General features: G+C 50.9%; 1 protein-coding gene across 2 annotated transcripts in view; it reads left to right on the top strand.

The window, feature by feature from the left end:
* Window positions 1–13,257, top strand: part of ube3c (ubiquitin protein ligase E3C) — a 42,785-nt gene that overhangs the window by 10,282 nt on the left and 19,246 nt on the right. The window contains exons 12-16 of one of the 2 annotated variants that reach the window (XM_035414921.1): window positions 3,439–3,525; window positions 7,699–7,856; window positions 8,314–8,540; window positions 10,852–10,956; window positions 11,458–11,545. In XM_035414921.1, the coding sequence (XP_035270812.1) occupies window positions 3,439–3,525; window positions 7,699–7,856; window positions 8,314–8,540; window positions 10,852–10,956; window positions 11,458–11,545 (665 nt within the window). Of the gene's footprint in view, window positions 1–3,438; window positions 3,526–7,698; window positions 7,857–8,286; window positions 8,541–10,851; window positions 10,957–11,457; window positions 11,546–13,257 lie in introns of both variants that reach the window. The other variant, XM_035414920.1, reaches the window with a different exon arrangement.

Raw genomic sequence — 13,257 nt, 5'->3', positions numbered from 1 at the left:
ACATCAGTGTCATTGCCTGAGGTGAATGAACAGGTGTTAGGATGCCTGTTGTAGGTGTGTAATCATAGAGCATGATGCCAGTCTTGCTATGTCCTGCTGTGGGACTATGTCCTGCTGTGGGACTAGGCTGCTTTAGGTGACCCTGTGTGAGGGTCAGTGGCTGGTATCTCAGTCGGCCTGCCAGCCCGGCTCTGTCCAGGTCGGTCGCAGGGTTTGCTGTCCGAGGCCTTTCTGGGGACTGGTTTTTTCCGCGGCCGGGTTTGTGCTTGCGTACGTGTCTTTTGCTTTCCCACAGCTCCCCGGCTTTTTGTTTGCGTGCGAGCGCTGTTACATCCCCTGACCTTTGTTTGCTGCCTCTGCCTTCAAATTAACACGTCCGTGTGAGAGGGCTGCGAGCACAGATAATCACAGCTCTCCTTCACCCACGAGTAACCCCCAGTGGAGCAGGACTGCTCACCACATGGCCCTGTCACCGTGGAGACCATATACAGACGCTGTGCGTGCACTCAAACCGTGTAAACAACGTGTGCGGCAAAGTTCCGGCCTACGGTTGTAGGCCAGTGCAGCTAGTGACCATTTATACATTTCCTTTTTTTTTTTTTTTTTATCTTGGAGCAAATGGAAAATTGAGTTGAGTTCTTTCCTCCCCGCCCATTGATGTTGTGTCAGAGTTAAAGATGCTGGTCAGGACTCTTTGTGCTGTCCCTGGTTGGATTTCAGCCTTGTATTTCAAACCTTGTAATCATTGATCCTTGGCTCCGCCCACGGTAATGTATCTGTTTAAATCAGGTGATCTGATTGGGCACATTAATCAGGTGATCTGATTGGGCACATGTCCATCGGAGCTCCAGGAAGCTCACCTTCACTATCTCACTCTCCGTTGGGGTCGGTTTGCTATGCTGCACAGTGCTGTGAGGGAGGAGGTCCCCGGTGACTGTGTCCTGTCGCTACAGCCGTTCTGTGGCAGGGTCCGCATTGACCTTTGACCTTCAGCAAAGCCAGCGCTACATCTGTGCCCTTAAGTTTAGGAAGCCGCTGTAGGGAAGGCACACTATTCGCCTGAAAAACCACTCGCAGGACTGCTCCCCTTTATACTTAAGCCAGCTTCCTCAGCGCTAACACTCAAACCATAAATCATGCTCCTCGCCCTCCATCATTATTGGATATCTGTACAAAATAATTAGCTCACTGAAGAAGATGAATCACTGCAGAAGAGGACAGGATAGCTTTACAAGAGGCAAAGGGGAGCAAATTGCCTTCCGTGGTCATTTTAGCATTCTAAAAAAAATAAAAAGGCTTCCTTAAGCCGTGTGATGCATTTAATAGATGCCTGCTCGAAGGAGCCGCCAAAGCTCTGCTCATTCGATTCTGGGTGTTAGATTTCTGATGTTTACCTGAGTGTTGACATGCCATGGTTTAACCAGCTGCTTCGGGTATAATCTCTCTGCAATGGTTTGCCTCAAACACTCCCGCGAACCCCGCTCGTGCCGACGGGCGGGCTCAAAGTCTCCCGGATTTGCTTTTGAGGCAGCGGCTGTGAGCGCGGCGTTTGCGTGAGAAACCAACACCGGCGCCCGCCATTTCGTTTCATCTCCGCCCGCAAGATGGTCTCGGACACGGCCGCGCCGCTCCTTCAAAGGAGCCTTCCGGGTTCGCAGCGATGTCTTAATCCGCCGGGCCGCTGCGGAGCTCGAGTCCAGATGGCCCTTAAGCTGCGTCTCGTCTGGGCCGAGTGCGAGGCCTTCCCCGCCGCACCTCTGTTATCAATGCTTCCGCGTCTGTTAGCGAAATGCATTCTTTATGCCTTTCAGTCGCCTTTAAAGGCAGCCGTGCTGTCGTTTTCGTAAGTGTGTTAATCCCGTTGATTTCGGGAGTCCGTTGGAGCCCGCGCTGGGTTTTTTGGAGCACTGCAGCCAGCCCCCCGGCCATACGTCCGCGGCCTGGTGTTTTACTGCTGGCCGTATTTGAATAATTCTCCGGTGTGTTGGGGGGGAAATGGCCGGGGTGCTCCATCAAGGTCATTTTGATATTTCGGGCCTCGCCTCGTACCCGGAGCTGGCCCTGCGGTGTTTATTAGGGCTTCATTTCCTGATTGAAGTGGGGGGGGGGGGGGGGGGGGGAGAGGGTTGTGTCTTAACCGGCTGTACATCATCATGTCAGGCAGCATTTTAGTGCTTTGTTTCTAATTTCAATCAAACACCAGCGTGCTATAAAGATGGGGAAAAAAAGGGCGGTCTCCCCCCCCGCCCCACACACACACACACACACACCACCTCATGGTGGGCTGATGGGGGTCATGTGAGATTTATACCTCTCTATTCTTACCGCTGTCAGTCACTCTTTTTCTTTTTCCCAAGCCCCGCCCCGCTCGTTTTCGTTTTTTGCCCGTCCCGTTAGGCCGGCGCTCCTGTGGGGGGAGATTGGGCCGGGTGCGGTGTGTGTGAGCGCGACCCCGTCGCTCCCGCCGTCCCCTCATCACCTTTACTGACCCCTGGTGCATACGGCCCGCCGCGCGCTGCTCTTAGCGCTCCTAGCTCCCCGCTTTGTTTAGCTTTCGTTTCGTTACCCCCGTGGTCTGATTGGACGGTGAGACGCTGGGGCCGGGGGGGGGGTCGCTCCCCAGAGGCGCCCGCGTGCGGACCGCTGCTTCCTGTTAGGCCGGCCGGCCGGGCGGGTGGGGGGTGGGGGGGCTTGGCGGCTCACCCGCGTCATCTTGCCGTTGTGTGGAAGTGTGGAAGCGCGCCGGGCCCCCGCGGCTCCTCCATTGTCTCCTGCTCATTAAGTTAAATGGGCTCTACAGGAAGCCGGGGGCAGTTTATGACCCGGCAGCAGCGCTCACCAGCAACTAGTTTACTAATGGAAGCAGCCTCACCTAAATAAAGCTTAATGGCTCATTTCATCTTTTTTTCTCCTCTCCTCGCACACGAGGGGTGCGGAGGTCCAGGCGTTCCTGTGGGATTGGCTGGTTAACAGTGCCCTCTCCTTTATTTTATGTGTCCATTCCTTAATTGCACACGTTTGCGTTTCTGGGGAGAAAGAAAGGGCTTGGGTGAATGAAAAGCTGGAATGGGATTTTGTGACAGAAAGTGCTCAATTAAGTCATTTAAGGTTCTTGAACACAAACCGTGAAACGGGTAATGCGATGTTAAAATAATTTTAATCTTTAATTTTCGATTTTAAAGGAGTTTTGTAAAGCTTTTTCTGATTACAATAGCATGAAAATGATGTTTTTGGAAGGTAAATTCTGTGTTGGAGATGTGTTTTGGTGCACATAATTACAGCATTCAGCATTTCTTTGGACTCACTTGTGTAAATTTCTTTCTTGCGCAGTGCCATTTAGAGGCTCCTCGTTTGCCGCTGAGGTGAACGCACACAGCTCATCCTCACACAGCTCGCGCTTGCTGTGTTTTATGACACGCTGTCTTTGTCCCCTTCCAGGCTTCTCTACAGTTTGGCCTTCAACGCGAGGTTTCTGCGCCACCTCTGGCACCTCATTACTTCGATGACGACGAAAATGATCACGGGGTAGGTGTGTGAGCTGTGCGCGGAGCTGTTCTCGCCGCTAGCGCAGGGCTCAGTGTGTTCAGCTAGTGGAGAAGAACCTCCTCAGTCAGAGCCAGACCCTTTGTAGCGGTATTTCACAGGGAAACATCGCTAGACACACAGGTACACACAGCGTCCGGGTGTGTGAGGACAGCCTTCCCTCTGCTCAAAAACATCTGCTGGAAAACATTTCTCACAGTGGCTGTTCCTTCAGGACCCGTCACAAAGAGCACAGTGGAATGTAATGAGGCTTTATGGGAAAATGCCCCCCCCCCCCCACTCACTATTTTAAGAGATGGGCTTTAAGAGTCTGTGGGGGAGACTGAGCGCTGGGGAATTGTAAAGAGCCAGACGCACCACATCACTGACAGGTCTGTGAATAGAGCCTTCAGCAGCTCAGGGCTGGAGAATGTGAGCTGTGTCCACGTGTGGAGTGTAGCACAGTGGGTAAGGAACTGGGCTTGTAACCGAAAGGTCGCAGGTTCGATTCCCGGGTAGGACACTTCCGTTGTACCCTTGAGCAAGGTACTTAACCGAAATTGCTTCAGTATATATCCAGCTGTATAAATGGATACAATGTAAAATGCTATGTAAAAGTTGTGTAAGTCGCTCTGGATAAGAGCGTCTGCTAAATGCCTGTAATGTAATGTAATGTGTGTGTGAAGGATGAGCACGGCTCTTATTCAGAGTGAAGCTGTAGTGACGGTTTAGCGGTGGTGTGCCGGTGAGTTTAGCCGTGGTTTGGTGGTGGTTTAGCAGTAGGTTTAGCGGTGAGTTTAGCCGTGGTTTGGTGGTGGTTTAGCAGTAGGTTTAGTGGTGGTTTAGCAGTAGGGTTAGGGGTGAGTTTAGCTGTGGTTTAGTGGTGGTTTAGCAGTAGGTTTAGCGGTGAGTTTAGCAGTAGGGTTAGGGTTAGGGTTAGCGGTGAGTTTAGCCGTAGGGTTAGCGGTGAGTTTAGCCGTGGTTTAGTGGTGGTTTAGCAGTAGGGTTAGCGGTGAGTTTAGCCGTGGTTTGGTGGTGGTTTAGCAGTAGGGTTAGCGGTGAGTTTAGCCGTGGTTTAGTGGTGGTTTAGCAGTAGGGTTAGCGGTGAGTTTAGCCGTGGTTTGGTGGTGGTTTAGCAGTAGGTTTAGCAGTGAGTTTAGCCGTGGTTTAGTGGTGGTTTAGCAGTAGGGTTAGCGGTGAGTTTAGCTGTGGTTTAGTGGTGGTTTAGCAGTAGGTTCAGCAGTGAGTTTAGCCGTGGTTTAGTGGTGGTTTAGCAGTAGGTTTAGCAGTGAGTTTAGCTGTGGTTTAGTGGTGGTTTAGCAGTAGGGTTAGGGGTGAGTTTAGCCGTGGTTTAGTGGTGGTTTAGCAGTAGGGTTAGGGGTGAGTTTAGCCGTGGTTTAGTGGTGGTTTAGCAGTAGGGTTAGGGGTGAGTTTAGCCGTGGTTTGGTGGTGGTTTAGCAGTAGGGTTAGGGGTGAGTTTAGCAGTGAGTTTAGCTGTGGTTTGGTGGTGGTTTAGCAGTAGGGTTAGCAGTGAGTTTAGCCGTGGTTTGGTGGTGGTTTAGCAGTAGGGTTAGCAGTGAGTTTAGCCGTGGTTTAGTGGTGGTTTAGCAGTAGGGTTAGCGGTGAGTTTAGCCGTGGTTTAGTGGTGGTTTAGCAGTAGGTTTAGCAGTGAGTTTAGCCGTGGTTTAGTGGTGGTTTAGCAGTAGGGTTAGCGGTGAGTTTAGCTGTGGTTTAGTGGTGGTTTAGCAGTAGGTTCAGCAGTGAGTTTAGCCGTGGTTTAGTGGTGGTTTAGCAGTAGGTTTAGCAGTGAGTTTAGCTGTGGTTTAGTGGTGGTTTAGCAGTAGGTTTAGCAGTGAGTTTAGCCGTGGTTTAGTGGTGGTTTAGCAGTAGGGTTAGGGGTGAGTTTAGCCGTGGTTTAGTGGTGGTTTAGCAGTAGGGTTAGCGGTGAGTTTAGCCGTGGTTTGGTGGTGGTTTAGCAGTAGGGTTAGGGGTGAGTTTAGCAGTGAGTTTAGCTGTGGTTTGGTGGTGGTTTAGCAGTAGGGTTAGCAGTGAGTTTAGCCGTGGTTTGGTGGTGGTTTAGCAGTAGGGTTAGCAGTGAGTTTAGCCGTGGTTTAGTGGTGGTTTAGCAGTAGGGTTAGCAGTGAGTTTAGCCGTGGTTTGGTGGTGGTTTAGCAGTAGGGTTAGCAGTAGGGTTAGCGGTGAGTTTAGCAGTAGGGTTAGCGGTGAGTTTAGCAGTAGGGTTAGCGGTGAGTTTAGCCGTGGTTTAGTGGTGGTTTAGCAGTAGGGTTAGGGGTGAGTTTAGCCGTGGTTTAGTGGTGGTTTAGCAGTAGGGTTAGGGGTGAGTTTAGCCGTGGTTTAGTGGTGGTTTAGCAGTAGGGTTAGCGGTGAGTTTAGCTGTGGTTTAGTGGTGGTTTAGCAGTAGGGTTAGGGGTGAGTTTAGCAGTGAGTTTAGCTGTGGTTTGGTGGTGGTTTAGCAGTAGGGTTAGCAGTGAGTTTAGCCGTGGTTTGGTGGTGGTTTAGCAGTAGGGTTAGCAGTGAGTTTAGCTGTGGTTTAGTGGTGGTTTAGCAGTAGGGTTAGGGGTGAGTTTAGCCGTGGTTTAGTGGTGGTTTAGCAGTAGGGTTAGCGGTGAGTTTAGCAGTAGGGTTAGGGGTGAGTTTAGCCGTGGTTTAGTGGTGGTTTAGCAGTAGGGTTAGGGGTGAGTTTAGCCGTGGTTTAGTGGTGGTTTAGCAGTAGGGTTAGGGGTGAGTTTAGCAGTGAGTTTAGCTGTGGTTTAGTGGTGGTTTAGCAGTAGGGTTAGCAGTGAGTTTAGCCGTGGTTTAGTGGTGGTTTAGCAGTAGGGTTAGCAGTGAGTTTAGCGGTGAGTTTAGCTGTGGTTTAGTGGTGGTTTAGCAGTAGGGTTAGGGGTGAGGTTAGCCGTGGTTTAGTGGTGGTTTAGCAGTAGGGTTAGCGGTGAGTTTAGCAGTAGGGTTAGCGGTGAGTTTAGCAGTAGGGTTAGCGGTGAGTTTAGCAGTAGGGTTAGCGGTGAGTTTAGCAGTAAGGTTAGCGGTGAGTTTAGCAGTAGGGTTAGCGGTGAGTTTAGCAGTAAGGTTAGCGGTGAGTTTAGCAGTAGGGTTAGCGGTGAGTTTAGCAGTAAGGTTAGCGGTGAGTTTAGCTGTGGTTTAGTGGTGGTTTAGCAGTAGGGTTAGCAGTGAGTTTAGCAGTAGGGTTAGCGGTGAGTTTAGCAGTAAGGTTAGCGGTGAGTTTAGCTGTGGTTTAGTGGTGGTTTAGCAGTAGGGTTAGCGGTGAGTTTAGCTGTGGTTTAGTGGTGGTTTAGCAGTAGGGTTAGCAGTGAGTTTAGCAGTAGGGTTAGCGGTGAGTTTAGCAGTAGGGTTAGCGGTGAGTTTAGCCGTGGTTTGGTGGTGGTTTAGCAGTAGGTTTAGCAGTGAGTTTAGCCGTGGTTTAGTGGTAGTTTAGCAGTAGGGTTAGCGGTGAGTTTAGCTGTGGTTTGGTGGTGGGTTAGCAGTAGGTTTAGCAGTGAGTTTAGCCGTGGTTTGGTGGTGGTTTAGCATGAGGGTTAGCAGTGAGTTTAGCCGTGGTTTAGTGGTGGTTTAGCAGTAGGGTTAGCGGTGAGTTTAGCAGTAGGGTTAGCGGTGAGTTCAGCAGTAGGGTTAGCGGTGAGTTTAGCAGTAGGGTTAGCGGTGAGTTTAGCAGTAGGGTTAGCAGTGAGTTTAGCCGTGGTTTAGTGGTGGTTTAGCAGGAGGGTTAGCAGTGAGTTTAGCCGTGGTTTAGTGGTGGTTTAGCAGTAAGGTTAGCGGTGAGTTTAGCAGTGAGTTTAGTGGTGGTTTAGCAGTAGGTTCAGCAGTGAGTTTAGCCGTGGTTTAGTGGTGGTTTAGCAGTAGGTTTAGCAGTGAGTTTAGCCGTGGTTTAGTGGTGGTTTAGCAGTAGGGTTCGCGGTGAGTTTAGCCGTGGTTTAGTGGTGGTTTAGCAGTAGGGTTAGCAGTGAGTTTAGCAGTAGGGTTAGCGGTGAGTTTAGCAGTGAGTTTAGCCGTGGTTTAGTGGTGGTTTAGCAGTAGGGTTAGCAGTGAGTTTAGCCGTGGTTTAGTGGTGGTTTAGCAGTAAGGTTAGCGGTGAGTTTAGCAGTGAGTTTACCTGTGCAGACGAGCGGCCTTCATCATTCTGCTGTCCTCTTTCCTCAGGTCTATGGTGCCTCTGCTGCAGGTGATCTCGCGCGGATCTCCCATGTCTCTAGAGGACTCCAATAGAATCATCCCCATCTTCTATCTGTTCAGCTCTCTGTTCAGCCACTCTCTCATTTCCGTGCACGACAGCGAGTTCTTCGGCCACTCCCTGGAAGGTAGCTGCAGACCCACAGGGCTACTCTGTATGCCCTGGAGTAGCCCTGTTTTCCTGTCTTACTCTCAGACATGAATTCATTTCTTGGCAGATTAACTTACTGCTTAACAAATTATTTTTTTTAAATGGTTTTTATAAGTTCTGGTTGATTCTATTTGAGTAAATGGCATGAAGTGAAATTAAATTCATCAACCCTTTGACGAGTATGTTTTCTCAGCATACTAAGTCAGTGTTCTAGAACTCTGTTGCTTTCAGTTACAGTAGTGGTTGTTACATCAGCGTTGGAATGTTCAGTTTAAGAACATTCTAATCATGGCTGTGATCTCAGACCCTAAAGGGCCTATTGAAAAATCCCGTTACACAGTGCTGTTTAATGTGTGGAGTTGGGTTCTTTTGCTGAATTGACCGAATTGACCTGGAATGGACCCCAGCCCTGTTTTGGCCTCGCCCGTCTGCAGGACAGAGCCAGTCGTCCATGATGCCCTTCACGCTGGCGGAGCTGGTGACTCTGTCGCGCTGCCTGCGGGACGCCTGCCTGGGCATCATCAAGCTGGCCTACCCCGAGACCAAGACGGAGCACCGCGAGGAGTACATCGCCGCCTTCCGCAGCGTGGGCGTCAAGACCAACAGCGAGATGCAGCAGCGCATTCAGGCCGAGCAGAAGCGCTGGGTCCAGCTCTTTAAGGTGAGCCCTCCCCGCCCCCCCCCGGTGTCTGGGAGAATACATGTAGCCAATGGGGAACCATGCAGAGAGCGGGCTTCCAATGGACTCTTCCGTATTACTCTTGGGATTAAAACAAGGCTACTTCTGTCTGCTGTCTGTCAGATTTTGAGTGTCATAAGAGCCGTTTGGAGTATCACCTGTGTGCCATGTGTACATTTTCTGCTGGAAATCAAATTCCTGGCATTTTTTTCACCCGGATTAGGAATGGCTCGTTTAGAAAACATGAGAATATAGTCTTACTGTAAACCCATACAGCAGTTTTACTCGATACTGGAACTGCAAACTGGAGTTGCTGCTGACTACAGTTAAAGCACTGCAGACAGCATCTCTTACTTCTGGACAATATTTTGCGCATAATATGTTTGTACAGTGTTAAGAAGCGGGTCTGTCTCGCAGGCAGCCGCTGGCTCAGGAGAAGGCAGTCAGACTGAAGTGAGTGAGCGGCTCTCTCTTTGTTGATGTTTACTTTATGGGAGCAGGCCGGAATGCGGGGCTTGTAGACCGTTCTCCATTGTGGGGAGGATTTACATGTCGCGCATTCAGGGGGGAACACTTCATTCCCTTTAGTGCTGGAGTGACTTATGCTCCGTGAACATGTAAGACTCGTTTGGAAAAGGCTGGCAGCAAACTCTGCCCTTTGGTGTTTGCGATGAAAAGTTATGAGCCTGTTATTTACCGCTCTCTGTGCGCTGAAACAGTCTGGCAGGCAAAGCCGAGCCAGGGGTCTTACCCAACAGGAAGTTCAGAACTACAGAGTTACTGGGCATATATGGAATATCTATATAACATTTTCAGGTCTTTATTGTACTTTGTAGTTTTAGTACCGCTCAATAAAAAAGTGAATTGGTGGCAGTGCAGTTGGATTTGTGTTTGGCTGGGGGGGGGGGGGGGGGGGTTGTGGTCTCCAGAGCGTTTCTCGGGCGCGCTGTGTTGGCGATGCCCGGCCACGCGGACGGGGGCTCGCCAATTAGCGGGCAGGAGCGCGGCCGCTAATCGAGAGGCGGACAGGTTGTTTACGCAGAGCCAGCCGAGCGCGCTGGACGCCTCTCCCCACATTAGAGCCATTTGTTGTGGCTTCTCCCGCGCCCTGACGGAGGTGCTTTGTTTTGGCCCGGGGGAGAGTTGTTAAGAGGGCGGCGAAGCGAACGCCGCTTCGCGGGAGGTGTGCGCAAACGCTTCTGAAATTTCATAAAAGATTGGTGCAAACGCCTCCTGTCAGCTAAAACGACCCATTAAAGAAGTCGGAGCAGGGGAAATGCATTTTCCAAATTGAATGCTAGATTTACAGTCCGCTTAATACCGCTGACCCCTAGCACGCTAATGTTTGGTTCGAGTCATCAGCTGTCCCTTCGGATCTTTTATCACTCCTATTGTCAAGCTATCTATTTAATTGAAAGAAGTTAATTGAATGAAAATGATCAACTAAGCTTGTATTAATATTGCTAATGGAACGTTCTTCTTGGCCATGTTTGGAGAGAGATGTCACCGTGGAGTTTGGGAAAGGGCCATTAAGGCCTGCACTTAACCCGATGGGCTAATTAAGGGATGCTTATTCATTCTACGGAGTCGGGGGCCGACGCAGCCCAAACCGATGGGCTTGATTTTACAGCGTTTTCCACTTGCCGTTATTGCCCGCGTCAGACATGGCGGATGACGGGTCGAGATTAATAACGCCTTCTGCAGAACGCCTCGCTTTGAGTTTTGTCACGGCAGAGATCTATCTGGGCTGTATGTCTTGTATGCAGCTAAATGCAGTGTTGGAGGGGCCCACCAGTTTTACAAGCATTTCCCACTCAAATGCAACAGAGAAGGGATTCAGAATGGAGGCTTGTTGTTTTGCTGGAGAGGAGTGCTGAATTGGGAGCTGTCTCTTAGCGTACCAATGGTGAAATGCTCAAATTGCCTTTTACTGAAAGCTCCTGATGTGTACCTTGCATATAAGCTGCTGTGTTTAAGTGTGGATGGTAAATTGAGACATTCCTAAAGCTATATTAATAGCTTGAAGGACTTGAAGCAGGTTTATTGTCAGATGAAGAGGTGAAGATTTATTTGAATGTTTTGATTGAATGTAGATTCCTCACCTCAGTGCTTCTGTAGTTTTTTTCCCCCCACAAAATAGGATGGTTATCCGGAGAATGATATTGTACGGCACCTTCTTTGATTGACTGACAGCTCCAAAATGAGAACGATGCAGGCTTGTTTTGCCATCATTTTCAGAAGAAGCCGCTTTTTTTCTTGGAATACCGGACTGATGTTTCCCCCCGTTTCACAGGTCATCACTAACCTGGTCAAGATGATAAAGGCCAGAGACATCAGACGGCCCTTCTGCCCTCGCGGTCACTGGCTATCCGAAGAGGTCAACATCCGAGCAGATAAGGTAGCTTCTCCCCCGTTAGCCTTCCTAACGGGGTCCTCTCGGGTATCGCCTGCGCTGTCTGGTGCATTTCCGCCATCCCTGTGCTTCTGCACTCTGAGTGAGCTGGGGAATTGCAGCGGTTCTACTTGGGCTTCAGTGTGAATGCACGCTTTAGCCTTTACTGTTTAAACAACCTGCAGTAGACTTTGAAAATAGGGACTTGAGGGTAGTAATGTCAGAGCTATTGTTATTGAGTTCATTTTGAGTGACATCAAGATAAGGGCTTGCTATTTGTAGAAATGCTAATGTTTGCATTCGCCACAGAAATGTAGGTGTTCTTAATTTAGGGACGTGTTTAAGTTTAATAGTTCAACACAGACAAAGGCTGTCACGTGTTTGTATGTGTGGGTGGTCTCTGGTCTCGCAGCAGTTCAGGGCAGTGGAAAAACTGAGTTGTGGTTTGAACTTGTTTTGGTGTTGTTCTTCGGTAACGCTGCTGTTTTTTAATCACGCCTCCTCCAGGTGACCCAGCTGTACGTCCCGTCAGCCCGGCACGTGTGGAGGACGCGCAGAATGGGCCGAATCGGACCCCTGCAGTCCACCCTGGATGGTAAAGGAACCTGCTGTGTGAACTTAAAACTCCTTCATGTTAGAAAAAGAACAAGAATGAACACATTCTCAACAAGTGATGTCACCTGCTATAGTTTTGAAACGGCAGTCCTGCAGTTCTGCCCACGTGTGTGTGTGTGTGTGTGTGTGTGTGAGAGAGAGAGAGAGCGCGCGAAAGAGTCGGAGAGGCAGAGATAAAGAGTCAGAAAGAGAGAAGCTGTAGCTGTAGGTTTTGTGGCTCTGACTAGGATACCATTAGACCTTGTCTTCCATTTCCACACACCTGTAGCTGTTGCAATCGGGGGGGTCAGTGAGAGAGTTTGGCGGTGAGGCGAGCGGCCCTCTGGCGCTGGATTAGCGCTCACCCGTGCGCGTGGCTGTCCTTCCCCCTGCCTCTGAAGTGTGATGTGGCCCAGCTCTGCTGAAGCGCCCTGCCCCGGCCCCAGCTCTGCTGAAGCGCCCTGCCCCAGCCCCAGCTCTGCTGAAGCGCCCTGCCCCAGCCCCAGCTCTGCTGAAGCGCCCTGCCCCGGCCCCAGCTCTGCTGAAGCGCCCTGCCCCGGCCCCAGCTCTGCTGAAGCGCCCTGCCCCAGCCCCAGCTCTGCTGAAGCGCCCTGCCCCGGCCCCAGCTCTGCTGAAGCGCCCTGCCCCGGCCCCAGCTCTGCTGAAGCGCCCTGCCCCGGCCCCAGCTCTGCTGAAGCGCCCTGCCCCAGCCCCAGCTCTGCTGAAGCGCCCTGCCCCGGCCCCAGCTCTGCTGAAGCGCCCTGCCCCGGCCCCAGCTCTGCTGAAGCGCCCTGCCCCGGCCCCAGCTCTGGAGCTAGCGCGGCCAGGGCCAGGCGGTGTGAAAACAAGCGGCTAACAATGTGTGTATGATTTGCTTAACGCCACTCCAGTCCATGCGGGCTAAATTCAATTAGTGTGAAAGTACTGATGAGGCACATATGGCGGTGTGTTTGCCTGGCCTTTTTCATTTGCTTAAATGGGCAGGCCCTCCTGTGATGAATGGCCTGCGTATTGACCACCGCGGCCCATATTTCTCCTCAAAGATGGAAACCTGATGGAGAAATGCGGATAGAATTGACTAATTGAGCGGAATAATTGAGCTCTAGTAGGCGGATAGTGGCTCAGCCGTGCTGCTCTGGCAGTTTTTTTGGTTTAAACGCTCGGAACCCCCGAGTTTAATATAAAACAAACGTCGGCTTAATGAAAATTGTTGGGCGAGCTGATGGGCGGCTAACGGTGGAGTTAATTAAAAGTGCGTGTAACCGGGGGGGGGCGGCGTCGGCGGGAGGATTGAGCACTCTTTAATAGCCTGCCTCTGAGCGGAGGGCCCTTCAGGGGGGCCGAGCGGGGCCCCCGCCGCGACGCGCGTTCCCCCCGCCGGCCAGCTCAGCAGAAACGCGGCCTGCGGACCCTCACCTCAGATAAACTGTGTGGGTTTCACCGGGCCGGCTGACCTACGGGCTCGGCATGAGAAACGATCCAGACCAGTTCCGCCTTCATTTACAGCTTAAAGATTACCTGGGAGCGCTGTGATGGTGGACTTTGCCAGAGTAATGATAATAAAAAAGAATGTTTAATATGTTTTTCACCCTTGGAAGTTTCAAATAATTGCGTCTGTTCTTCAATTGTTTCCGGAGTATATTTTCTCACTTGATGTATTTATAAATGGTTATATACATTAGGAATGAGTGGCAGGTGTTGGGAAAATGGACG

Source organism: Anguilla anguilla, chromosome 4 (genome assembly GCF_013347855.1).
Source record: "Anguilla anguilla isolate fAngAng1 chromosome 4, fAngAng1.pri, whole genome shotgun sequence".
In the NCBI taxonomy this organism is placed as follows: Eukaryota; Metazoa; Chordata; class Actinopteri; order Anguilliformes; family Anguillidae; genus Anguilla; species Anguilla anguilla.
This window is presented reverse-complemented; position numbering and strand designations above follow the sequence as displayed.